The sequence below is a fragment of the Oculina patagonica genome, chromosome 1, assembly GCF_052425735.1.
Source record: "Oculina patagonica isolate OP01 chromosome 1, crgOcupat, whole genome shotgun sequence".
Taxonomy (NCBI): Eukaryota; Metazoa; Cnidaria; class Anthozoa; order Scleractinia; family Oculinidae; genus Oculina; species Oculina patagonica.
Window position 1 is genome coordinate 12634639 of NC_135758.1, and position 26909 is coordinate 12661547.

A 26909-nucleotide genomic window follows, 5' to 3' on the forward strand; every position below is an offset into this window, starting at 1 on the left:
TATCCAGTCAGTAAAAATCTGGTTTGTTAAAATAATTGTAAACTAGATTACTATGTTCGATTCGAATGAAGCTTGTCTTGTGCAAGTTTCTCAGAGAGCAGTTAAGAACCTCAAAAACCTAATCTTTACTTGTCATTCGAAAGGCTCAGGGAAGTCAAATACCAACGATAAGCAATGTGCACGTCTACACAAACTTTTCAAAGATCGCCCCCTATGGGCGACTCCTGCAAAGGCTAAAAAAGATCTCCGTGACTAACCACTCAAAAACGTCCTTCGGCCCTCGATGCTTATTTGTAAGGAAAACATTCATTCTCGAGACAGAAGCACTTCTGTTTATCCGTATTATATGGCAAGCGGTCAAGAACTCTGTGATCGAGAAGCGATATAATTTACAAGTTTTTTTGTATTACGTATAAATATTGCGACGATAGATGATCTCGTTGCTTTTGGTAAGAAAACCAACTATAGTGTTAAACCTATTTTACAGGTAACGATAAAATGTGATGTGAAGGCCATACCCGTGGCGAAGGTCACGTGGACCAAGAATGGAGGACCTATCCACAGTAAACACAAAATAAACGGCACGGATTTGGTTCTTAGCGAGGAAAGTGGCATCTCGGATTCAGGACGTTATGCCTGCGCTGCTACAAACCCTCTTGGAAGAGACGCTGCTTCGTCCGATATTACTTTTATAGGTGAGTTCTAAATGAATAGCTTTTCAGTCATTAACCATTCAGGAAGACACAAGCTAATTATGACAGCTTTTTAGCTTCTTTGCTTATCTAAGAGGATAAAAGTGAATAAACCGCCGTAGTTGAGCAAAGCTCTTCAACGAAGGACTATACGATGGACAGTTGGAGCCAGTCCGAAGATGTCTGTCTTAGAGAGGGTTGACTGTAACGCTCGAAAACGTCAGCTTATTTACCTGTATCAACTTCTAGTTGATAATCAGCTAAGTCGACGCAGCACAATAGTTTCTTTAGAAACTGTTGTGCTGCGTCGAAGGGCGGCGAAGGATAGGAGAGTAAAGGAGAGGATTGCCGAGGTTACTATTTGTGGCGTAGTTGGCTGGGACACCATAGGTTTAGATTATATATGGTCCGGTTTGCACCTCTCCCTCCCCTCCCCCTCATTGTGAAGTAAATCAGTGCCTGTCACAAGTTCTTTCTTTAAACATCGAGGAAAGAAAAATGAATTTTGTGTTTCTGAAGATTTTCTCAGGAAAGAAATTCTCTAGTTGTCTTAGATCTTTCCAAGGTTTTAAACATATCCGTATATATTTAAGAATAATCTAAAGAACGCCGACGCCCTAATATACATGCTTACTTTTCTAAACGACCTAACAAAACAAGGTATAGTTTTCAATTTTACAGCAACTTGAGCAGTTTGAAAAATATCCAGCACAGGTAGGCTTCAATGGTATTTGAACCCATGAACTTAAAATATAAAATTTGCGAGCGGTTGTTACATATACGATTTATTCCATTTATTAATGCTCTTTTTAATGTTTTTCACCAGAGCCAACTAAGCCATCCATAATTGCAGGCGAATCGTCAGTACAAATGCTATCTGCAGTGAATTACAGAGCAACGATTGGTACCAACATAACAACAGTGATTGGTAACAACATCACATTTGTTTGCGTCGCGGAAGGGCGCCCCAGACCCGGGGTGTCTTGGTGGAAAGACAAGCTCGAGCTTGACGTCAATGACACTGCTCATGTAGTGTATGCAAGCGGCACGAATGCAACAGGGGTCTATTCTTGTGTGGCAAGGAATCTAGCAGGCTCCATTACTACTAGTTCAACAGTTACTGTTCTTGGTAAGTGAACACATTTTAGCTTAAGGGAGGGGCATGGCAACCTTTATTGTTCGGAATTTCGCGGATTTGCGCAGGGAAATGATTTTTGTCGCTACGTAGCATGTGTGTTTATGACGCCATGCTGAGGTGATATCTTTCAGAGTACATTCGCTAGATTTTGATTGGAGAAAAAAAAAACAGGAAAGTATGCGCTTGCTTGTACCAAAACGCGACTTGTTTCCCCGGGTAAACTGCTATACAGTTAATCTATCGAACTGTTATTTATTTGATATGATTTGATTTTTTTAACATGTTACTTGCAACATGTTAACATTACAATACACTACATACATTTTACAATTAGACTACTAGCGTTCGCTTTCTTTGAGCGAATAGTCAGCGAGGAGTAGCCGAGTTGACTATCGCTCGTAGAAAACGAGGGCGAATAGTCTTATTGTTTAAAAATTGTTAGTTCAAAAACCGCAATTTTATGTGGTTTTAAACCAAAAATGAAGCAACGCGTGCGCAATCGTGTTTTATCTGCGACTATATTAACCGGTTGGAGAACCAATTAGACTGTCCATTACAGTACAGTCAAAGCTCTCTTAACGGACACTCTCGTAAGCGGACAGCTCTACTTGCGATCGCTTTGTCTGAAACCCCGTTTTAACTCCCATACAAACTCTGTATTTTTACATTCTCGTACTAAGCGGCCGCGGACACTTTCAGAGATTACGACTTAGACTTTTTCTTTGTTTTTAAGCTCCCGTTAGCGTAGACTGTCCACAGCCTCTCGATTTTTCAACGCAAAAAAGCACCGCGCGCTCATCGATCGAAAAACACGAAAAAATAGAGGGCTGTGGACAGTCTACCGTTAACGGACAGCCCTTGTTTTTATAAATCAACTTCACATCGCCATGCGTCACAATGATTTTACAGTAATTACAGTACCATATTCCAGTGTTTGTTTTGTCGTCATCCACGTCCGTCCGGTTATTGTTAGCTGCACAAGCTCCCGTAAGCGGCCATCTTTCCCCCACACCTCTAGTGGCCGCTTACGAGAACCATTCTCGTAAGCGGCCAGCTCCAGTTACGGACAATTTTTTCGTGTCCCGAGGGTGTCCGTTTACGAGAGCTTCGACTGTACAATACATTTCCAATTTACGATAAATTACACTCATCACAGTACATTTCTGTATATAGCTTACATCCTTTCCTTTCACACAAAAAGACAGTGTTCTTTTCCTTTTAGATCGTGTGGCACCCGAAAAAGCAACAGTTCCGCGGATCATAACAACCCGAGAAAACCAAGTGTCATTAGGTGATAAAAGAACAGTTGAACACACTATAGGAGGAAATGTGACCATTATAGAAGGACGGAATCTTTTGCTGAGGTGCCCTGTGGAAGGAGTACCAAAACCGTCCACCACTTGGCTCTTTAATAGGCTCCCTGTGGAAACCGGTGATACTCTTCAGATTGATGACGACACAGGCGATTTGAAGATCATCGAGATGACCCAGGATGACGCAGGGGAGTACTCTTGTGTTGCTACAAACATCGCCGGTGAGACCGTGGAGGTTTCATACACGACTGTCATTGGTAAGTTAAAAATTATTCAGGTGCTTTTTTGCAACACCATTTGGCACGTTTAGTCCCTCCACTCCGAAGCTTGAAGCATCATGAATAACAGTGGCGGATCCAAGGGCAGCGTCCCGGGGGTCTTTGGACCAAGCACCCCCCCCCCCCCCCCCCAATAAAACCTGAGAGTTTTTTATTGTTGACGATATTTGCGCAAAGTTTATTACAACAACAAATGAGAGGTATCATAGCTATGCCCTTTACAAATACAATTTCATGTGCATGTACACGAAACAGAACACAATGTGTGCCCGCAACAGAGGATAGAAAATTATTAGGCGTAAAACAGTTTCAGTAGTGTTTACTTACTTCAAATGTGGACTTCACCCCTGTCAAAAAATTCCTGGATCTGCCCAAGGAATCGCATACATTTGTTCTAAAGTTGTTTTTGAGAATAATTTCTTTTCGTTGTGTATTTTGCAATTTCACGCCAGATCTTTTATTTTCAGAGCTAGTTATGAACGGGTTAAAACAGATTTCAAAAAGTTAAAATGCGTTTTCTGTTGAAAAAGTGATTTGAAATATCACCTTCCGTTTGACAGTCGGCAACCGTTGACGTTAAAGATTGGCAGCAAAAGCTCATATAAATCTTTTTGCAGCTAAATGGGAATGTAACATGTGACTTGCAACGTCTGATCTGAGACATCTGTCGTGAGTGCGACGTGGCATGTGACGCGTGTGACGTCTGACATGTGACATGTATTCTGTGACGTCTGACGTGTGACATGTGACATGGAGCGTGTTGACATTTAATGTTCTTTGCTTGTATTAAAGTGACTTGTTTTTTTTCTTATTGTGCAACCAACAGAGCCGACGTTTCCAAACATTGATTCGTCAAACGTTTCGGTAGAAGTGTTTGACCCAACTCGCAAACCCATCACCGTAAAAATCGGCAGTCACGTGACTACATTAACTGGAACGCCTGTCACTATCACCTGTGACGTCACTGGATTTCCCGATCCCAAGGTGGCCTGGATGAAAGGTTTTATCTCCATCACGGGAACAGACGCGGAGCGCTTGATTGTTAGCGAAAATAGAATAAGCTTGCTGTCATCAACCGTCTCTGACTCGGATCAGTACATGTGCACGGCGTCCAGCCCCGGTGGACAAGCAGCTGCTGTCTCTAACATAACGTTTGTCGGTAAGCAGTTATAATATTACTTTTGAGACGCTACGCCACGTTTTCCTCCGTATAGCCTTTTTGTGCCAAGTGGCATATAATTCCTCACGGAAGCTATGTCGCGGCATATTTTCCACTTTCAAGTTTCAAAAAGTCTGGAAATAATGGTGCACGTGCAGCAAGGAAAAGAAACACTGGAGGTGCTCTCTCCAACTAATGTCATGACATTTTTTTTGGAGGGTGTCGAGGGGTTATAAAAATCAATTACAATATTACGAACAAAAACACTAATTATAGTGCTACATACAAAACGGATTAAAATGTCTTACCTTGCCATATCGTGTCATTCCATGTTACGCCATGTTATGTCACGTCATGTCATGTCACGTAACGTCGCGTCATATCATGGCATCTGGTTTTATCTTTTTCCCAACCGTGATCTTGGCCCTCTTTCAAAGTTTCTACAAGCCTTGCTTCTCGCGTTAGCTTTACCTTCTCAATTGGTATGTTAAACCGTTGAGACTGCCAACTCAGTGATTACCATCTTTGATCATAAACATGAATTAACGGGCTCTTAACACAGTTTCCTTAATTCAAGTGATACGTACACAGGGTTATTTGTCTTGTAAAGTGTTCAAAATTATGATCGATCCGGTTTACATTCGGACTAGTTTGCAGTAATCATTTTTTTCCATTTAGTTCTACATGTTAGTTCATGGGAATTCTGGAAATTACGTTTCCTTCGACGCGTTACCACCTGTAAGTGACATTATCATTCGTTGTTTGTATAAAATGTAAGTTCATATAGCTTTTTCTCTTCCATCTAACAGAATCTGTGAAGCCAAAAATTGTATTCTCAACAAAGCAACAGGAGATTCTTGAGCGCCGCTCACTCAACATTACAATCGGAGAAAAGCTGACGATCCTTGATAAGAGTAACGTGACAGTGGAGTGTACGGCCACAGGGGTACCTCCACCGTTACTTTCCTGGACTAAAGATGGCATTAAACTGAAGAGTTTGGAAACCAACCTATTGCACCTGAAGAACATCGCACTGGAGGATGCAGGACGCTACACTTGTACAGCGGAGAACTTTTTAGGTTTTGTTAGTCAATCAACGTTGCTCTCTGTGAGAGGCAAGTACATACTTTGGGTATAGACATAAAATGTTATTCTCAAAAAAAAATGCGATGCTCATTCCAAGTTGTTACGGTAGTTTAAGGCTCATTCCAAGTTGTTACGGTAGTTTAAGGCTGACTTGATCTTACCTGTTCTTTTAAAAAAAGCGTTCCATTTCCAATTTGCCATTCGCTGCTTTTAAATCTGGCACAAAACCTTTTCATATAAGAATGAGATGGCTTGATTCGTATGAAAGTGTGAAAATTAAATTTACCACATTTCAACTTCTACCAACAATGGAAAACGATTGCACTGAAATGACGTATTCTTGGTAGGGTCATCAGGACGAACGGTAAAGTTACTCTAAGCAAAAAGCAGAGGGAAAAACGATAACTTAGAACTAGGCATGACCCATTAAACCTATTATTAACTTTAACTTCTCATTGTTTTAGCCGTACGTTGATTCATTAAATGCCATAACGATCAGTTAGCTTACCATCTCTTCTCGTCTTTGTAGTTGGAAGAAAGCCATCAATCAAGTCAAAAAGCCAAGACGTCCTCGTCGATGACAAGATTACCGCCATCAAGCTTGACGTTGGTAGCAACCTTACCTTGATAGCCGGATCAAGTGTAACTATTACATGTGAAGTGGACGCAGAACCCAAGCCTGCGATCACTTGGCTGCAGAATCAAAACCAAGTGCTCAGCAATATCAACAAGACGTCCTTAACTGTAGACAACCCTGGCGGAGTCAATTTACAAAGTGTCACGTGTAGTGCTTATAACATTCTAGGGTCCGATTCAAAAACAAGCTACTTTGCAATACTCGGTAAGAAATTGTTTGCTAAGTTTACTTTGTCCCTGTTTCGAATAAGGTCAGTGACTCGAATTTGAACATTTGTGTTGAGGCAAACAAATGTCACTACAAGCTAAATTTCTTCCCAAATTAAAGGTGCACATCCCAAGTTTTATTATTTTGCTGCAAAGATGGTACTGCAAAATGGAAATTAAAGGGACTATGTCACGGATTTTAACAGATTTTTGAACAGCCAAAATTTTATTTGTGTCACAGGAAACCTAAAAAATAATAGTCCATTTTTATAAAAAATTGCTATATTAGAGCACTGAAACTGTTAACGAGCATCTTTGGCTGCGGATGGCTCGGATGGAAACGGATTGCAACTTGAAAAAGTTAGATAAACGTTTTCAAGTTGTTTCTGCACGTCATCAAAAAATCGATATTTACAGCCTAGCTTGATTTCTGTCCGCAAATTAAGGTATAATATCTTCCTTTAGATGTTCAAAGATAATGTTTTACATGCGTTTAGTTGCCTACCATTAATTTCAGAACAATTTAGACCAAAAATCTGCAAAATCCCCGTGACATAGCTCCTTTAAGCATAATAAAAAAAAAATGTTTTATTTACACAAGTAACAGTTCTCGTCACATGCTGGTTTACTTTACTTGGCAGAGCCTTCTAAGCCACAAATTAACATTCCTGAGGATCCGACAACCATTGAAGCTCAAAACCGAAGTCCCATAACAGTGTCCATTGGCGATGACCTCACAGCGCTTACCAAGACAAACGTTACCATTCAGTGTCCAACCAGCGGCGTACCAAGACCAAAAATCACCTGGACAAAAGATGGACGAATACTTCGCACTGATGGCAGGTACACAGTTCAACCTGATGGCGCATTGTTGATTGATGATGCTGATAAAGAAGACAGTGCTCGATTCACGTGCAACGCTGACAATGTTAATGGCCAAGACAGCGCATCAAGCACGGTGCAGATTGTTGGTGAGTTGCTTCTTCAAAGAGAAATAGCAGCTTAATGCAGACTTAGAAGAAAAGCACGTTTAACTGTAATGTATTTTACAGTATTTTGGCTTTATAGACGATTTGGACGTTACATGTCTTGTCGCACGCAACAAACTTACGACAGTCTATGACACCAGTTGTTGTCTAAAAATTACTTACGACTGACGCGCACGACGCGAAAAAAATGTCGTAGGCTTTTGAAACATGTTTGAAAACCCTACGGAAATAACGATGTTAAATGTTAACGTCTAACAATGCAAAAAGATGAAAGTTGTAAACGATTTCTCAAATGGCGCGAGGAGAACGCGTTACAAATGTCGCATGCAACATAGTTGTACCGTTTATACAAAACCTTCTAAATGTCTTTTGTACGTATTTACATAGAACCTGTAAAACCTGCCATTGAGGTTCCTAAACAGGGCCAAGACATTCCTGTCGATGACGTCAGTGCAGTGTCTATGAACGTTGGTGATAACGTGACAGCAGCTTCAAACACTACCATCACCATCAGGTGTCCAGTTAGTGGAGTACCAACACCATCCGTTACCTGGCTGAAAGATAGACGTGCAAATTATGGAAGGGGACAAGTTCTCCATTACAAATGACAACAGCCTAGTCATTAAAGGAGCGGAAATGGAACATAGTGCAAGTTACACTTGCAGTGCTCAAAGTGAGTTTGGAAAAGATGAAATCTCTTCCACTGTGAAGATATTAGGTAAGTGTTTTTGAATCAGTAAAAATTACACGTGTCCATCAGCATAGGCAACCACAAAAATGGTCGAATGTATTGAGACAGGCACATTTAATTATTAAAAGGTATTTACGCTTAATAAACGTGAAACATGTTACTACGTAGCTCTAAGAACAGCGAGTGTTTATAGGTAGTGTTACGTCTATGTCAAAAATGGTTTCTTATCATTAACCAACCATTTTTTTTTGCCAGAGCTTGCCAAGCCTAAAATTGACATTCAAGCCAGGCCACAGTCAACAGAAGCTCAAGACCGAAGTCCCATCACCATGAACATTGGTGATAACGTGACAGCACTTACCATAACAAGCATTACCATTAAGTGTAACACCAGCGGCGTTCCAACACCAACTGTCACGTGGACAAAAGACGGGCAAGAAATCACTAATGATAGTAGATACACCATTAAGGACGATAATTCATTGCTGATCGATGGATCAGTAGAAGGTGACAGTGCTCAGTACACATGTACTGCAATTAACGTTGCGGGTGAGGACAGTGCATCCAGCGTTATGCAAGTTGTAGGTAAGCTATCCTCTTACAAACACAATAACATCAATGCTCATGGTGTAGCCTGATGTAGTTTCCCCTTTTGCTTTTACGAAAAGATTTCAATTTCAACGAGATGTCTACTTTAAGACAATACTTAGTAATTAAATAAGCAAGTTATTCTGACATTGCTTTAACCAACATTATACTCATTCAGTTCAGATTTACCAAACAACTTGGTATTTTTTCTGCCATGTTTAAACCGAGGAAGACCGAAGGTTCTCGGCCGAATCGTCTTGTAAAAAGTTCATTTTAAGCGTTGTTGTTCGTTCAATAAAGTCAGCGTCAGAATTTTTAAAGAACTTTAATTGGTATCTAGCTGTTGAGAATTAACGTTAAACGAACTAGTTGGTATTACTCTGTCTCTGTTAAGCCTTCTTTAAAAAATAGCATTGCATTTTATCAAAATTATAAACGACTTCCAATGCTTGATACATTTTTCTACTGCAATAGAACCAGTAAAACCAGTGATTGAGGTGCCCAAACCTGGCCAAAAGATTCCTGTTGGTGATGGCAGTCCAGTGACTATGAACGTTGGTGATAACTTGACAGCAGCTTCGAACACTACCATCACCATCAGGTGTCCAGTTAGTGGAATACCAACACCAGCTGTTACCTGGGAGAAAGACAGTGTGTCGGTTGTCGAAGGACAGAGGATTAACATCGCCGATGACAACACCCTTGTTATTAAAGAAGCAGAATTAAAAGACAGTGCAAAGTACACATGTATTGTTCAAAACTCGTTTGGGAAAGATGGCATTTCTTCCTCCGTTAGGATAATAGGTTAGTATCTAAACCATCGGTGTTTTCACTTTGAGGTGTGTGGATCTGCAAGGTGCATTAAGAAAAGACACGGGATTTACGTGCAAGATGGCAATACGTCTTCAATATGTCTGTTTGCAATTCATTTTAAATTGGGGTTCTTTTACCAGAGTATCCCGAAACTCGTCTTGGGAGGCTAAAATAATAATCAAAAGAAAAACTGAGTCGCGTAAAACGTTAAATGATCACGTACGTCCTTGAATAACGAGGACTCTTTTATTTGACAGAACCATCCAAGCCTGTTATTACCATTTCTAGTAAGCCAACGACGATAAAAGCTCAAGACCAAGGTCCCATCACTTTGAGCATTGGTGATAACGTGACAGCACTTACCAATACAAGCATTTCCATTCAGTGTAACACCAGCGGCGTACCAACACCAACTGTCACGTGGACAAAAGATGGTCAGGACATCCGTAGTGGTGGCAAGTACACAGTTCAGGATGATGGTTCATTGCTGATCAGTAACGATGAAGATGTAGGCAGTGCTCGATACACGTGCACTGCAGACAGTGTTGCTGGTAAAGACAAAGCATCAAGCACGGTGCAGACTGTTGGTAAGTAACATGAAAGTCACTTAATAACACTTGTGGCTAGAACATTTTCAAAATATTAGCTTCCAATGTTTTATATTCATTGTTCAATTTAAATGTATCTCTTTGTTGCGTTTTCAAAAGGTTTTAACAAACTTTCTGATAATTTGTTCCTACACAAAGAACCCGCCAGTCCAATGATCAATGTTCCTGAACCTGGAAAAGAGATTTCAGTTGGTGATGGCAGTCCAGTGACTGTGAACGTTGGTGATAACGTGACAGCAGCTTCAAACACTACCATCACCATCAGGTGTCCAGTTAGTGGGGTACCAACACCATCCGTTGCTTGGCAGAAGGACGGCGTGCAAATTCTTGAAGGAGACAAGTTGTCCATCATGGATGACAACACCCTCATTATTAGTGAAGCCGATTTAGTAGACGGCGCCAAGTACAGATGTACCGCTCAAAACGCGTTTGGAAAGGACGAGGCTTCTTCTATCGTCAAGATAATAGGTAAATGCTCCTTCGTAGCCAGTTTTAGGTCTTGTAGACATCGGATTGAGATACATGTAACGCGTTTACACAGTTATGGCCGTATAAAAAGATTATATCAACGACAAACAAGAACCTTGGGGTTCACAGTTTGAGTCACATATATAAATGCAATTTAAATGCTAATTTTTATTCACGGGGATTATTTTTTTTTCGTTTTATAGAGCCCTCCAAGCCTGTCATTAGCACTCCTGATAATCCATCGACGACAGAAGCTCAAGACCGAAGTCCCATCACCTTGACCATTGGTGATAACGTGACAGCACTTACCAATACAAGCATTACCATTCAGTGCCCCACCAGCGGCGTACCAACACCGACTGTCACGTGGACAAGAGACGGCCAAGAAATCACGGAAGAGGGAAGATACGCAGTTCACGATGATGGTTCACTGCTGGTCAACAGAGCTGACAAAGCAGACACTGCTCTATATACATGCACTGCAGACAATGTAGCTGGTCAAGACAGCGCATCAAGCACACTGCAGATTGTTGGTAAGTATAAGGGAACAAAGTGCACTTATTACGTATTTGTAAGGGGCGTGGGCTAATCATTTCCTACAGATGCTTTTTTCAATCTTGTTCGGTTTTCTATTGACTGTCGTAAGATAGAAGCTAAGCTTATTACAGCTGACCTGTCAAGACAAAGGCAAATAAATAAATTAGCCAGTAATAACTCGAAACAATAGCGGAAGTAACACAACGCTCGCACTGATAAACTTTTTTATACAAACAGAACCTGTAAAACCAGTAATTGAGGTGCCTAAACCCGGACGTGATATTCCTGTTGGTGATGGCAGTCCAGTGACTATGAACGTTGGTGATAACGTGACAGCAGCTTCAAACACTACCATCACCATCAGGTGTCCAGTTAGTGGAGTACCAACACCAGCTGTTACCTGGCAGAAAGACGGAGTTCTTGTTGATGATGACAGCGAGGTTTTTGCCAGAGAAGACAATTCTTTAGTAATAAAGAGAGCAGAAGCAGAAGACAGTGCAAAGTACACTTGCAGTGCTTCAAATGTGGCCGGAAGGGATAAATTGTCTTCTATGCTCGATATAATAGGTTAGTACAGCTATTGTTTTTTTTGTCTTAAAAGGGACAAATAATGTTTGGAGAGAACTGCAGTCTGCTAAATCTTAGTTAACCTATTTTGATCCAAAATATATCACAATATACTATAAGGGTTACAAGGCATATGCGTTCCTTAGCTACATTTCTGTCCACCACGAAAATTTGTTCTTTAACAACTTTATTTTTTTCCTTTGACAGGTCCTTCCAAACCAAAAATTAACGTCCCTGCCAAACCAAAAACGGTAGAAGCTCAAGACCGAAGTCCTATCACTCTAAGCATTGGTGATAACGTGACAGCACTTACCAATACAAGTATTACCATTCAGTGTCCAACCAGCGGTGTACCAACACCAACTGTCACGTGGACAAAAGACGGCCAAGAAATCCCTGATGGGGGCAAGTACGCCATCCAGGGCGATAATTCGTTGCTGATAAGTAACGCCGATGTGGAAGACAACGCCCAATACACGTGCACTGCAGTTAGTGTTGCTGGTCAAAACAGTGCATCAAGTGAAGTTCGCATTGTTGGTAAGTCAGTAGTGGAATTATATGTTGCACTATCGGAGGTAAAGACACTTTCTTGTCCTAAAGATAAGAAAACCCCAGATGACTCAAAGTTGCAGACGTTTAACTTCGGCTTCTCTTGCATGAAACGACTAGGAAACTGCTTTTCTTCCTGGTTGGGATTCACCGGATTTTTGTCAGATCGCTTAGATAGTTTGCCGGTACGTATTTATAAAGCTGGGTGGAGAGAGACAAGGTGAAATGTCGTGCTCAACAACAAATGATATGATGAGCGCTCGAACGCGGATCGCTCGATCCAGAGTCCAACGTGCAAACCATCAAACCTCCAAGCCTTCCCACTACCCGTTTAGTCAGTACACTCTGATGAAGGACAAAGAATGTTACCTTTTTATGAGATCAATTTTAGGGTTAGTTTATCGATCAGTTTCAAAGTAAACATAACGCTATAGTCACGGCGCGACCCTCCAAGTCATTTCAGTGCGAGTAAAATTACAAAATTATTTTTTATTTAACTCGCACTTGAAAATGACCCGAGGTCGAAACGTCGTGACTATAGCGTTCAGTTTTATAACAAAATCACTATCTAAGAAATTACTTATAAAGTTTCAAAATAGTTTTAACTCAATCAAAACCCTCTTCATAACCTTTTACATGCGCACAGAGCCAGCCAAACCTGTCATTGAAGTCCCAGAGGGATCTGGACGAGATATACCCGTTGGTGATGGCAGTCCAGTGACTATGAACGTTGGTGATAACGTGACAGCAGGTTCAAACACTACCATCACCATCAGATGTCCAGTTAGTGGAGTACCAACACCAACTGTTACCTGGCAAAAAGATGGCGTGCAAATTGTTGAAGGGGACAAGGTGTCTTTCATGGCCGACAATAGCCTGGTTATCAAAGGCGCTGAATTAAAAGACAGCGCAGAGTACACATGTAGTGTCGAAAGCGCGTTTGGAAAGGATGACACTTCTTCTAATGTGAAGATTATAGGTAAGTGGCAATTCATGATCCGTTTTGGCCAGGATGCTGGTTAAAAGATTGTAATTAAAAGATATAGGAGGCATGTCTTACTTTATAAATGGAATATAAACATATGGCGGGATGCGGTTCAGCAACCCTCAAGCTAAAATTAGGTGCTTTAAAATTTGTTTTTCATCGCGGTGTTTAGAACACATATTTTCCATATTTCTGTCGAGTTATAGAAACTCGATCGCCTATCGTCTCGTGTTACCACAGCATTTCTCGTTCTCCCAAACTTCCACTCGTGTTCCTATAGCTCGATAGATATTTTTTATTTCTTAAATACAATGGGGTCAGGAGCTAACCATTTTTAAGCGATGACGTCATCGCTTATTGCCATGGCACGACGGGCGCTTTTATTCTGTCGCGATCGAACAGAAATCAAGTTTTAAAACTTAAAACAAGAAAACGCCGCGTAGAACACAAAATCAAAATACTCCCGTGCAGTTAGAATGGAACACTACAATGAATAAACGAACGAGATAAATTATAAATGATGGGATCTATTAGATTAAGTAGACAGAAATTTTTTAATGCTTATAATATAAAGGGCCGCTGTGAGCAAGAGACCGTTTGACCTTTCTTTAAAAGCTTGCTAGCGCGTATCGTATGTCGTTCATCAGATGTCACACTATAATATAACGCAATCTCTGTTGAGACAACATAGGGAAATCTAAAAAAAATAGAATATAAAATAAAATATAACTGTTGTTCAATTGAGCAAATCTACAAAGAAAATGTATTAATTGCATCTTTTGCCTGTGAATTTATAAGTACTGTATTTATTTAAATTCAATCAGATCCTAACTATGCTATGCTATTTATACAATCACTTACATTGCTTCTTATGTTTGAAAAATGTAAGCTGCAGTTGGATAACAGTCTTTTTCACGCACAAAGTGTCAGCTACTTTTATTTACGATACGATTTTGACAAATTTCCTCAAAATTATGTAAGACCCCTTGTGAAACGTCATCGCTTCTGCATGCATTGCGTGCCATTTATTCTATATTTATCATGAAATTGTTAGAATCATCCAAGCCTTCCATTTATGGTAGTGGATCGCCTAAGACGATAGAAGCTCAAGATCGAAGTCCAATCACCTTGAACATTGGTGATAACGTGACAGCACTCACCAATACAAGGATAGCTATTCACTGTCCGGCCAGCGGTGTACCAATACCTACTGTAACGTGGACAAAAGATGGTCAAGAAATCATCAGCGATGGCAGGTACACCGTTCAGGATGATGGTCCGTTGTTGATCCGTGAAGCTGATGAAGAGGACACTGCTCGATACACGTGCACTGCAAACAATGTTGCTGGTAAAGATAGTGCATCAAGCACGGTGACGACTGTCAGTAAGTAGGCTAAACCCTCTCAAAATACTGTGTGGTAGTATCCATGTAATAAATATTGTAAAATTCATTAAATATTCATGCGGGTGCAAACCAATCCGAGTACCATATTCAGATCACATGTACACAACTGTAAACCCCAATACAAATCATACAATAGAATTAACTTTTGATACAAACTTCTGCTCAGCTAATTAGTATTTATTAACTTTTGATACAGATCTGTACTGATTCGCATAACAATACTTTGTATTCAATTTATTGGTTTCATTTCACAAGTAGAATAAAATATTCGCGTCCGATCAGTATGGGCGTTTACAATCTCCCGCTCATATTTTATCTACTACATAAAGATGGTCAATTTTAAGCTCGGTAAAAAATAAAAATGAATTGTTCAATAATGACACGAGCATGGTACAAAGAAAAATCTGAGTCCGCAACGGGAATCGAACCCATGACCTCCCAGATACCGGTTTGGCGCTCTTACCAGCTGTGCTACGAGACTAGCCCAAATGGCCCAGCTCACAACGAGTCTCTTGTAGCTCAGTTGATTAGAGCGCCCAACCGGTATCTGTGGGAGGCCATGAGTTCGATTTCCGTCGGGGACTCAGATTTTTCTTTGTCCCATGCTCGTGTCATTGTTGAAGAATTCATCTTCAGTATCTATATAGTTTAAACAGTAACTTTTAACAGTTATTTATATTTAACCTGAGAAAACTTACATTTAAATGTGTTTATCAGTGTTAATAAAGTACGGTGACAAAAAACATCATTAAATCTATTTATTTTCACAGAGCCCACCAAACCAAAGATAGAAGTACCTAGGCCTGGACGAGATATTCCCGTTGGCGATGGTAGTCCAGTGACGATGAACGTTGGTGATAACGTGACAGCAGCTTCAAACACTATCATCACCATCAGGTGTCCAGTTAGTGGAATACCAACACCATCCGTTACCTGGGAGAAAGAAGGAGTGCTACTTCTAGACCAAGAGAGGGTTTCTGTTAGAGTGGACTCTTTAGTAATAAGAGGAGCAGAAGTAGAAGATAGCGCAAAGTACACTTGTAGGGTCTCAAGTCTGGCCGGAATGGATAAGCTTTCTTCTGTCATCAAGATAATTGGTTAGTGATACACTGGTTTACTACCTTCCGAACTGTAACCAGACCTTTGCCATAGGCGGGGCAAGATCTTGCTAGGGGGTTCTGGGGGCATGCCTTCCAGAAAATTTTGGAATCCAGAATCTCCGAAGCTGAAGCATTTTTGATGGCGTATTTCGTGGGAACAAAATCAATCTTGTTCAACTGGGGATTGTTTCCCAACAAAACATATGAAAACAAATCTAGGCGAGGCAAGCGCCTCGTCTTGCCTCTTGCTAGTTTCAGCCCTGGTCCTAGCGTTGGAAATAAGTTGTTTAACAGTATTTGTTCACTTCCGTTGAAAGGTCCCTCAAAACCAAAGTTTAACATCTCTGCTACACCGAAGACGATAGAAGCTCAAGACCGAAGTCCCATTACTCTGACCATTGGTGATAACGTGACAGCACTCACCAATACAAGCATTACCATTCAGTGTCCCACCAGCGGCGTACCAACACCAACTGTCACGTGGACAAAAGATGGTCAAGAAATAACCAATGATGGCAGGTACACCGTTCAGGATGATGGTTCATTGCTGATCAGTGAAGCTGACGAAGAAGACAGTGCTCGATACACGTGCACTGCAGTCAGTGTTGCTGGTGAAGATAGTGTATCAAGCACGGTACAGGTCGTTGGTAAGTAGGTGAAAGTCTTATGTGTGAAGACCGGATTAGGAAAATCTAGAATCCTAACCTATACCAAAGTGATGGCAAAATTAATATTTTCAATTTAACATAATTGTCTACAAGAATAATTAAATCTTGTGTTGGATGATTGGTTTAATCTACGCTTTCGTTAGTTCCAGCTATTGTTCCAGAAATCGTGCTGCTAAAATCCAAGGTTAAAAAAATTATCACGGTAAAATTATCACGATAGTCTAAAAGCTAGGTACAAAATTTGCGAAAAGCGCAAAAAATATGCGCTAAAGTAACGAAAAATAACCCAAACTTATCGTAATGCACACAGAGCCCAAGAAACCAATGATCAAGGTCCCTGATACGAAACGAGAGATTCCCGTTGGTGATGGCAGTCCAGTGGCTATGAACGTTGGTGATAACGTGACAGCAGCTTCAAACACCACCATCACCATCAGGTGTCCAGTTAGTGGAGTACCAACACCGTCTGTGTCCTGGAAGATGGAGGGCGTCCAAATTACTGAAGGAGTCAGGTTTTCCATTACTGCTGATAACAGTCTGGTTCTCAAAGGACCGGGTATAGAAGACAGCGCCAAGTATACTTGTAGTGTTCAAAGCGAGTTTGGAAAAGATGATACTTCTTCTGTTGTGACGATAGTAGGTAAGTGCTAATTCATAGTCCATTCAAGATACTGGGAGTTGGATTAAGGTAAAGGGAAAAAAGTTTTAATGTAGACGATTTGGCTTCCTTAATAATCGCTTGGGTATGCTCTCGCAACTCTGAAACAGACACATTTTGTCTGAGAAAGCTTTAACTTGGGTCAACATTAAGCTAAGGTACTTAAAAGTAATTCGCGTTGATGTCGAAAATTCAAGGAGATATCCCTCAACCCTCAAGCGTTTGGGAAACGCTGTGGCCAAATAGTTAGCGCGATGGACCCGGGTCGAGCGATCCGGAGTCGAGCCCCAGCTGTGATCACAACGTTGTGTTCTTAAGCAAAATACTTTACTCTCTTAGTCTCATAGTCCCTCTTTCCACCCAGGTGTCCGGCGAATGAATTTAATGCTGGGGTTTACCCTGTGATAGACTATATCCCACCCAGCGGTGGGGGGGGGGGGGGGGGGGGGCAGAAATAACCCTAGTCGCTTAGTACTAAGGAAACTGGGATTAACACCAACCTGATGCGCCACTATGCCCGAACGAATACATTACCAAATGTCGAAAATGGATGTTTGATTAACAACCACCTTTTTCTATGATAGAACCCTCCCCGCCTGCCGTAAATAGTCCTGATAAGCCAAAGACGATAGATGCCCAAAACCAAAGTCCAATCACCATGACGATTGGTGATAACGTGACAGGACTTACCAATACAAGCATCACCATTAAGTGTCCTACAAGTGGCGTACCTACACCTACTATCACGTGGACAAAAGATGGTCAAGTCATCTCTAGTGGTGGCAGGTACACAGTTCAGGATGATGGTTCATTGCTGATCAGTGAAGCTGACGAAGAAGACAGTGCTCGATACACGTGCACTGCAGTCAGTGTTGCTGGTGAAGATAGTGTATCAAGCACGGTACAGGTCGTTGGTAAGTAGGTGAAAGTCTTATGTGTGAAGACCGGATTAGGAAAATCTAGAATCCTAACCTATACCAAAGTGATGGCAAAATTAATATTTTCAATTTAACATAATTGTCTACAAGAATAATTAAATCTTGTGTTGGATGATTGGTTTAATCTACGCTTTCGTTAGTTCCAGCTATTGTTCCAGAAATCGTGCTGCTAAAATCCAAGGTTAAAAAAATTATCACGGTAAAATTATCACGATAGTCTAAAAGCTAGGTACAAAATTTGCGAAAAGCGCAAAAAATATGCGCTAAAGTAACGAAAAATAACCCAAACTCGTAATGCACACAGAGCCCAAGAAACCAATGATCAAGGTCCCTGATACGAAACGAGAGATTCCCGTTGGTGATGGCAGTCCAGTGGCTATGAACGTTGGTGATAACGTGACAGCAGCTTCAAACACCACCATCACCATCAGGTGTCCAGTTAGTGGAGTACCAACACCGTCTGTGTCCTGGAAGATGGAGGGCGTCCAAATTACTGAAGGAGTCAGGTTTTCCATTACTGCTGATAACAGTCTGGTTCTCAAAGGACCGGGTATAGAAGACAGCGCCAAGTATACTTGTAGTGTTCAAAGCGAGTTTGGAAAAGATGATACTTCTTCTGTTGTGACGATAGTAGGTAAGTGCTAATTCATAGTCCATTCAAGATACTGGGAGTTGGATTAAGGTAAAGGGAAAAAAAAGTTTTAATGTAGACGATTTGGCTTCCTTAATAATCGCTTGGGTATGCTCTCGCAACTCTGAAACAGACACATTTTGTCTGAGAAAGCTTTAACTTGGGTCAACATTAAGCTAAGGTACTTAAAAGTAATTCGCGTTGATGTCGAAAATTCAAGGAGATATCCCTCAACCCTCAAGCGTTTGGGAAACGCTGTGGCCAAATAGTTAGCGCGATGGACCCGGGTCGAGCGATCCGGAGTCGAGCCCCAGCTGTGATCACAACGTTGTGTTCTTAAGCAAAATACTTTACTCTCTTAGTCTCATAGTCCCTCTTTCCACCCAGGTGTCCGGCGAATGAATTTAATGCTGGGGTTTACCCTGTGATAGACTATATCCCACCCAGCGGTGGGGGGGGGGGGGGGGGGGCAGAAATAACCCTAGTCGCTTAGTACTAAGGAAACTGGGATTAACATCAACCTGATGCGCCACTATGCCCGAACGAATACATTACCAAATGTCGAAAATGGATGTTTGATTAACAACCACCTTTTTCTATGATAGAACCCTCCCCGCCTGCCGTAAATAGTCCTGATAAGCCAAAGACGATAGATGCCCAAAACCAAAGTCCAATCACCATGACGATTGGTGATAACGTGACAGGACTTACCAATACAAGCATCACCATTAAGTGTCCTACAAGTGGCGTACCTACACCTACTATCACGTGGACAAAAGATGGTCAAGTCATCTCTAGTGGTGGCAGGTACACAGTTCAGGATGATGGTTCATTGCTGATCAGTGAAGCTGATGGAGAAGACAATGCTCGATACACTTGCACTGCAGATAGTGTTGGTGGTAAAGACAGCGCTTCAAGCACAGTAACGATTATTGGTAAGTAGTGGAACTCATACCAAGCGAAGAACGTGCCTTACAAATAAACTAATTTACTTGCTCTTTTTTAAATTGTGAACATAAGAACTTTCCTTTTTGTCGATGTTTCACTTGTGAATAGTGCGCTGCCCTTTAACATTAAAGCATTATCCACTCTCGCCGATTTATAAATAAAAAAATAAATAAAATAAATGGTGTCTATAGTGGTCATGCACTTAGCTTCATATCTCTACGAGATAGCTAGTTTACAGGCACGCCACTGAAACAGAGGAAACAAATATTTTTAAATGAACATAACAAGGTTAAAAATCCCAACTGGCAGGAGGCAGATCAGTTTGGCTTTATAAAAGCGTGGTCGAGGATTTGAACTCGGGACAACCGAGAAACAAATCCAGCTAGTGGCCAAAACAGGTCTTGAACCGGGGACCTCCGGATTACAACACCAGCGCCCCAAACCACTCGGCCACGTTTGCCACCTTAAACCGGTCTTTTAACAAGACCGGTTTTCCATCTTACGATTTAAGACAAGGCAGTCAACTGTGCATGATTATTTTTCGCAGACCCCGTCAAGCCGGTGATCGAGGTTCCTAAAACCGGACGAAAGATTCCCGTTGGCGATGGCAGTCCAGTGACTATGAACGTTGGTGATAACGTGACAGCAGCATCAAACACTACCATCACCATCAGGTGTCCAGTTAGTGGAGTACCAACACCATCTGTTACCTGGGAGAAAGATGGAGCACATATTACTCAAGGAAGGACTCTTTTCGTCACAACTGACAATTCTTTAGTCATAAAAAAGGCAGATGCTGATGGCAGTGCAAAATACACTTGTAGCATTCAAAGCGAGTTTGGGAAAGATGACATTTCATCCGTTGTCAAGATAATCGGTAAGTGCAGTTAGTGCTTATAACGTTTCATTTTTGAGGTGGCTCCTGCACCAGGCTACTAGCTACAGAATATTATACTCAGTCCGTTGTCATTTCGTCGCCCGTTACGTGTAGTGCCTGTATTGCTGCTGTTGATGTACAAAACACAGTTAAATGTCTGTTGGGTAGAAAATTTGCTTCAAGACAAGAAGAGTATATTTTTCATGATTTGCCGCATTTGCTTCCAAAGTGACATAAACTGGCAGCCAGAAATCAAGTTAATATTAAGAGATTTACACATCGAATTCTGCTCATCCTCAGACTTTCAGTGTCTTAGTGTCTCATTTGGCTTTCTTTAATGTTAATGCGTGGTACGCACGTGGCCCCATGGGGAAATAGGACGACTTTTAACTTTGAACTCTGTTTTCGGCTGGTAATTAATTCATACCACCACCTCGCGCGGAGCCAATTCAGTTTTGCAGTTTTATTAATTTTAAGACAAGTATCAACTAAAACAGCGTTAGGTGCCTTTTAGATGACAACAATTTCTTAAACGTACTTTAAAAGTTCATCGTTTTACTCATAACTCTCACTGTACGTTATTTTTACAGGGCACAAGAAGCCTGTTATTATAATTTCTGACAGGCCAAAGACAATAGAAGCTCAGGATCGAAGTCCCATTACTTTAACCATTGGTGATAACGTGACAGCACTTACAAATACAAGCATTACCATTCAGTGTAACACCAGCGGCGTACCAACTCCATCTGTTATGTGGACAAAAGATGGCCAGGAAATTCCCCGTGGTGGCAGATATAGAATTCAGGATGATGATTCATTGCTGATCAGTGAAGCTGAAGATGGAGACTCCGCTCAATACACGTGCACTGCAGACAGTGTTGCTGGTCAAGACAGGGCTTCAAGCACAGTTCAGATTGTCGGTAAGGTTTTCCTCGTCTTCTGTTTCGGAAACCAAATTGCTTTTGAATCACGCCGTCTTTGAAAACATGGTTTCGCGTTCGCTTCCGTTTTGACAACCTCAATAAATTGAGAAACTATTAATACTTGTTCTCCTACGTAGACCCCATTAAGCCAGTTATAAAGCTGCCCGAACCTGCACAAAAGATCCCCGTTGGAGATGGCAGTCCCGTGACTATGAACATTGGTGATAACGTGACAGCAGCTTCAAACACTACCATCACCATCAGGTGTGCAGTTAGTGGAGTACCAACACCAGCAGTTACCTGGCAGAAAGACGGAGTGCCTCTTATTTCCGGAGACAAAATTTCCATCATAAATAAAACCCGGTTGGTTATTCGAGAACCAGTAGGAGACGACAGTGGAAAATACACTTGCAGTGTTGAAAGCAAGTTCGGGAAGGACAGCTTGTCCTCCATAGTAAAAATACTGGGTAAGTGTCTAATCCCAAATTTTCGATGTTCTTGTAACGTAATAAAAACGAGGCATCTGGATTCTTTCTTTTTTATGCGTAAATAGCTGTCTTTATCTTCCGTGGCGTAGCCATCCTTGTTAATTTTCAGTTTATTATTTCTTTGGTGCTTGTCTACGCTAAGGAAGTATTATTTTGAGGTTTCCTTAAATTTAATAATAATTTTGCACATCATGACAAAGTAACGAACTTAAAATATTGTTACTAAGTTACTTAGAATTAATTTTCGTTGAATAGAAGAAAAAGTGACAGTGACACAGTTACGTTTTCAGTGTAAATTTCCAATTTTCTTTTCAAGTCATTCCCTTTATTTCACGGTAAAATGAACAAAACATTTTTGCATGGTCTTCTCAAATTCTTGGCAAACTACAAAGTTTCAATGTGTACCTTAATTACCTTAATGTAATGGGCGCCCTGTATTTCATGGTTTTACATAATGTTCTTCGCAGGGCCTTCTAAGCCTAAGGTAGAAACTTCAAAGAAACCAAAGACAGTAGAAGCTCAAGACCGAAGTCCTATTACCTTGACCATTGGTGATAACGTGACAGCACTAACCAATACAAGCATTACCATTCAGTGTCCCGCCAGCGGCGTACCAACACCGACTGTCACGTGGACAAAAGATGGTCAAGAAATCCCTAATGATGGAAGGTACATAGTTCAGGATGATGGGTCATTGCTGATTATTGAAGCTGATGAAGAAGACAGTGCTCGATACACGTGCACTGCAGACAATGTTGCTGGTCAAGATAGTGCAACAAGCACGGTGCAGATTGTTGGTAAGTCTTTTTATAGACTACTTTGATATTTTTTGAATGCCCCACTCATTAGCAATCTTCACGTGTGGAGTTCACACTTTATGGAATATTGTAGCTCATTATGTCTTCTTGCACGGTGCCTTGAATTGGACGCTTTAATCGTCTTATTACAGATGCATCGTATTAATTTCTGTCCCGTCATTTTACTCGCTAAATAAACCGGCATTATTTTGTTAAAAGTGACTAAATTTGTCGCCGAAACCATTGGCTCATAAATGCGATTTAGGTAGAAGGACAGGACTGGGTAGCCAGCGTAGGAGGCGTAAAACGGGAAGGGGGCAGTAGGTGGATTGAGGAAATTCGAGGAGTGAAAATATAGTTGGGGCTACCCTGCGACGCTAGGTATTGATGCTGCATGAATGAACACAAATGTGCAGTAAACAGGTTATTTTTATATCACACAGAGCCCGTTAAACCTGCGGTCGATGTCCCCAAGATTGGACAAAAGATTCCCGTTGGTGATGGCAGTCCAGTGACTATGAACGTTGGTGATAACGTGACAGCAGCTTCAAACACTACCATCACCATCAGGTGTCCAGTTAGTGGATTACCAACACCAGCTGTTACCTGGCATAAGGACGGTGTTCAAGTTATTGAACTGGAGAGAATAAGATTCACTGCCGATAACAACTCGTTAGTTATTGAGGGAGCGACGGCTGTGGACAGCGCAAAGTACACTTGCCGTGTTCAAAGTGTGTTTGGAGTGGACGAGTTGTCTTCTGCGGTGACTATTATAGGTATGTTTTGTCATCTGCTAACAACATCTACGTCTCTTGTTACCAGCTGACAAGTTATATTAGTTTTCGTATAAAATAAAATTTGATGTCAGTAAAAAATTTAAAAAACAAAACAAAATAACTTCAAAATAACAAAGCCAGTTGTATATAAAAGGCTGTTAAGAATGAAATGACTTTAAAGAAGAAATGTTTCCATTCAGATTAGCTCCCTCAAATTGTATTAGAAAGTTTGCCATGATTTAAATGCAAATTAATAATAATAAAATAATAATAATAAATCTTTATTTCAACACGGTAAAAATCATCAGGACTTAAAATTACTTAATTTAAAATTACTTAATACCTATTTTACATAATAAATTTAAATTACATTAGTCGTCTACAATTAGTTATAATAAAAGAAATGCCTGCTTTCCATGAATGCCGTGTGATGTTAATATTTACATTGATTTTAGCCAAAAATGAAACTGCTGCAGCCGGATTTAAAGCTAGTGAGACCTGCTACGCTTTAGGATGCCAATGCCAGATGCGCAAAGTGTACTTTGCGCAATAATCACTGATGTTCGTGCTGGTTCTAACTGCCGACAGACAAACTGGTAAAAGGACGTGTCTATCTTATCATTCTTACCGTACCCAAATTAGCGAGTAGCCAATCAGAAGCGCGATCTTCTGTCCTGATATCCTACGATATCAAGTCACTGACCTGATATGCCACCATATCACGGTCACTTTGAAGTAAAGTAGTGTTACCGTACGATGAATTGAAAAAAGGTTTTACCAATAAAACGGAACCTCGTATTTTAAATTTAGCTGGTGTTTAGTGGTCGTAAAAGGAGAAAAACTTTCCCGCCAAAACTAAACTTGAACGTGCTCGCCAATTGCGCGATGTTTGCTGTCGAGTACTGAGACATTCAGACTGAAACAATGGAGTCGGAATTTTTCACATTTTTCGCTAAATTTGGATTTGGAAATTTAGAGAATGAAACTCCAAACAAACAAGTGGGAAAAAAGGCAGAAGAGGAACTTGTTTAAAGTGTTCAAGACTAAAAACGTATTAATACAAGTAGGTCAACACAATTTGTACTTCGTACCTGGCAAGCATGGCTTCAACAGAGCGATAAATAGTAACAGGATTTTTGGCTGAATTTGGGTACGGTAAATACCTAATCGTACCTTTTTGGTACGCTTCGGCTGCATATCAGGCTCGTTTGGTCTCGCCATGGGTATTTTGGCTCGACTGCGTCTCGCCAAAATACGGACCATGGCTCGACCAAACTTGCCTGATATACAGCCGAAGCGTACCAAAAAGGTACGATTAGGTATAAAAATTATGACAATAATTTGAACAGATTTTACATTTATATACACAAATTCTTACTGTCACTGTCAATCCATTCCGACAATCTAAATTTCAATCCATCCTTAACACAAGTAGATGCGCTTAGCAATGCAATTAACTGTTGTTATTCTTTCAAAAATTGTTTTAGACCCAGTCACACCTCAAATAACCTCTTTACTTGGGGATATAACTTCATATAGTCAAGATCCAGTCAACATCACCATCGGACAAAACCTTCTCACAGTAATCGATACTACATTGTCAATTTACTGTGCGGCGACTGGCATACCTGTTCCGAAGATTACTTGGACGAGAGGAAATGAGACTCTTCCCTCGGATGGTCGGATGAGCGTAAAAAACAGAACTCTTGTTATAGTCGAGCTGGAGATTTCTGACAGTAGAAACTATACATGCTCCGCAGAGAATACCGCAGGAGCAGCTTCAGTCTCGTCAAACGTGACAGTTGCAGGTTAGCATGTAATTTTTATTGAAGTCTTTGGTAAATCGTATACAACTGATATTTCTCATCATGGAGGAGGGGACTTTTGATGTTTTGAAAACGAAATACCTTGTAGATCAGAATAAAGTGCGATTACTGTCCATTAAACTGGTGTAGTCGCAAACGAATGCGCTCTTACTAACTATTTATAGCCGGGCCAAAGACATATTTAGCAGATTGTCCCGGAAAAATCTCAATCTTTCTGTCTTGGAAATGTTTTACTTTCTTTCAGTTCCTACACCGCCAGAAATCATTCGCACAGGGATTAAAGATTTACAAGTCCTTCAACCCAAGTCAATAAAAGCTGTTATTGGTAGCACAGTTCTCACGATCAGTGGTAACAATGTGTCAATATCTTGTGATGTGACGGGTTTTCCAACTCCATCCGTTGAATGGACTAAAGATGGCGTTTCCTTTGGAACAGAGGATTCCATTTTAACTCTCTCTTCTGTAAATGTTGACGACACTGGTTTATATTCGTGTACGGCCACCAGTCCCTTGGGTCCGTTTGATTCACAGAGCACAAATTTGACAGTGATAGGTATGTGTTCAACTCACTTTACAAAGAGGCTAACGGTTACCCGATTTAACAAGACATATACGTTTAAAATGAATAGAATAATTGATGTGAAAATTCAAAGGAGCTACCTTACTATGAAGTAGGTCCACTGACACTCAACTATATGGCACATGTAAATTTTGAATTTTTTTTTTACATTTTAGTTGCAAATATTTAAAACAAACAAACAATCTCTGCCTACCAACTAAATAAATTGATGGAAACAAACAACTGACTAATAATTTAGCAATTATGATCGATAATACGAGTTATGGATATGCTTGAAATTTGTTGAAATTGTTTGTTGCTTCGCAATGTTCAATGTAGCTAGCTTTAAAAATGCACCAAAGAACTTTATTGACTGTGCAGGCTTTTCAGCTTTGGAATGTAAAGAAGCCCTTTCGATTTAAAGGTATACGTATATAGTTATACATACAGTTATAGGTATCGGCAAAGTGGAGAGACCCGTTGGGTTACGAACCAGATAACGGCTGCGAGAAACATTGACTCAGCATGCAAAATGAAACTACCTGTTATCTCTTACTTTCACTCTTCGCATCTCTTCAGCTCGTCAGCTTCCCAAAATAATTACTAACAATGAGAACGTGGAAGTGTTAAAGAACGAGGACGTGTCAGTGACCGTGGGAGGTACAGTAACCACTCTGGATGGTAACAAAATAAGTATGCTATGTGAAGTCAGTGGAGTTCCAGCTCCTCAGATCACGTGGGACAGAGATGGAGTCGAGGTACAAACAGGCGGCAAGTTCTACTCAATAGACAGTGCTGATCAGGGCGATAGCGGAAACTACACTTGTATTGCTAGTAACGCTGCTGGAGAAGTCAAAGCGACATCACAACTTAAAGTGTTTGGTAAGCATTTAGTTTATCTTTCACGTAAAAACCATTAAAAGTCTACGTAAAATGTAATGCTTATCCTGATGCGGATATTCGCTGTTAGTTCGCGTGGGTAGGAATTTTAACAGGAAGTAGCTGACTAGC

General features: G+C 40.8%; 1 protein-coding gene across 1 annotated transcript in view; it reads left to right on the forward strand.

Moving 5' to 3' along the window:
- The window catches only part of LOC144657168 (hemicentin-2-like), a 77719-nt gene that overhangs the window by 20621 nt on the left and 30189 nt on the right, over positions 1 to 26909 (forward strand). The window contains 32 exon segments of the mRNA XM_078517482.1: positions 488 to 695; positions 1519 to 1821; positions 3053 to 3400; positions 4248 to 4580; positions 5390 to 5695; positions 6196 to 6507; positions 7151 to 7480; positions 7886 to 8061; positions 8063 to 8216; positions 8445 to 8774; positions 9252 to 9581; positions 9848 to 10177; positions 10337 to 10666; positions 10870 to 11199; positions 11441 to 11770; positions 11978 to 12307; positions 12966 to 13298; positions 14359 to 14688; positions 15480 to 15806; positions 16127 to 16456; positions 16788 to 17117; positions 17720 to 18049; positions 18378 to 18707; positions 19310 to 19639; positions 20200 to 20529; positions 21120 to 21449; positions 21590 to 21919; positions 22408 to 22737; positions 23181 to 23513; positions 25001 to 25321; positions 25584 to 25892; positions 26478 to 26780. Of these exon segments, the coding sequence (XP_078373608.1) occupies positions 488 to 695; positions 1519 to 1821; positions 3053 to 3400; positions 4248 to 4580; positions 5390 to 5695; positions 6196 to 6507; positions 7151 to 7480; positions 7886 to 8061; positions 8063 to 8216; positions 8445 to 8774; positions 9252 to 9581; positions 9848 to 10177; positions 10337 to 10666; positions 10870 to 11199; positions 11441 to 11770; positions 11978 to 12307; positions 12966 to 13298; positions 14359 to 14688; positions 15480 to 15806; positions 16127 to 16456; positions 16788 to 17117; positions 17720 to 18049; positions 18378 to 18707; positions 19310 to 19639; positions 20200 to 20529; positions 21120 to 21449; positions 21590 to 21919; positions 22408 to 22737; positions 23181 to 23513; positions 25001 to 25321; positions 25584 to 25892; positions 26478 to 26780 (10006 nt within the window).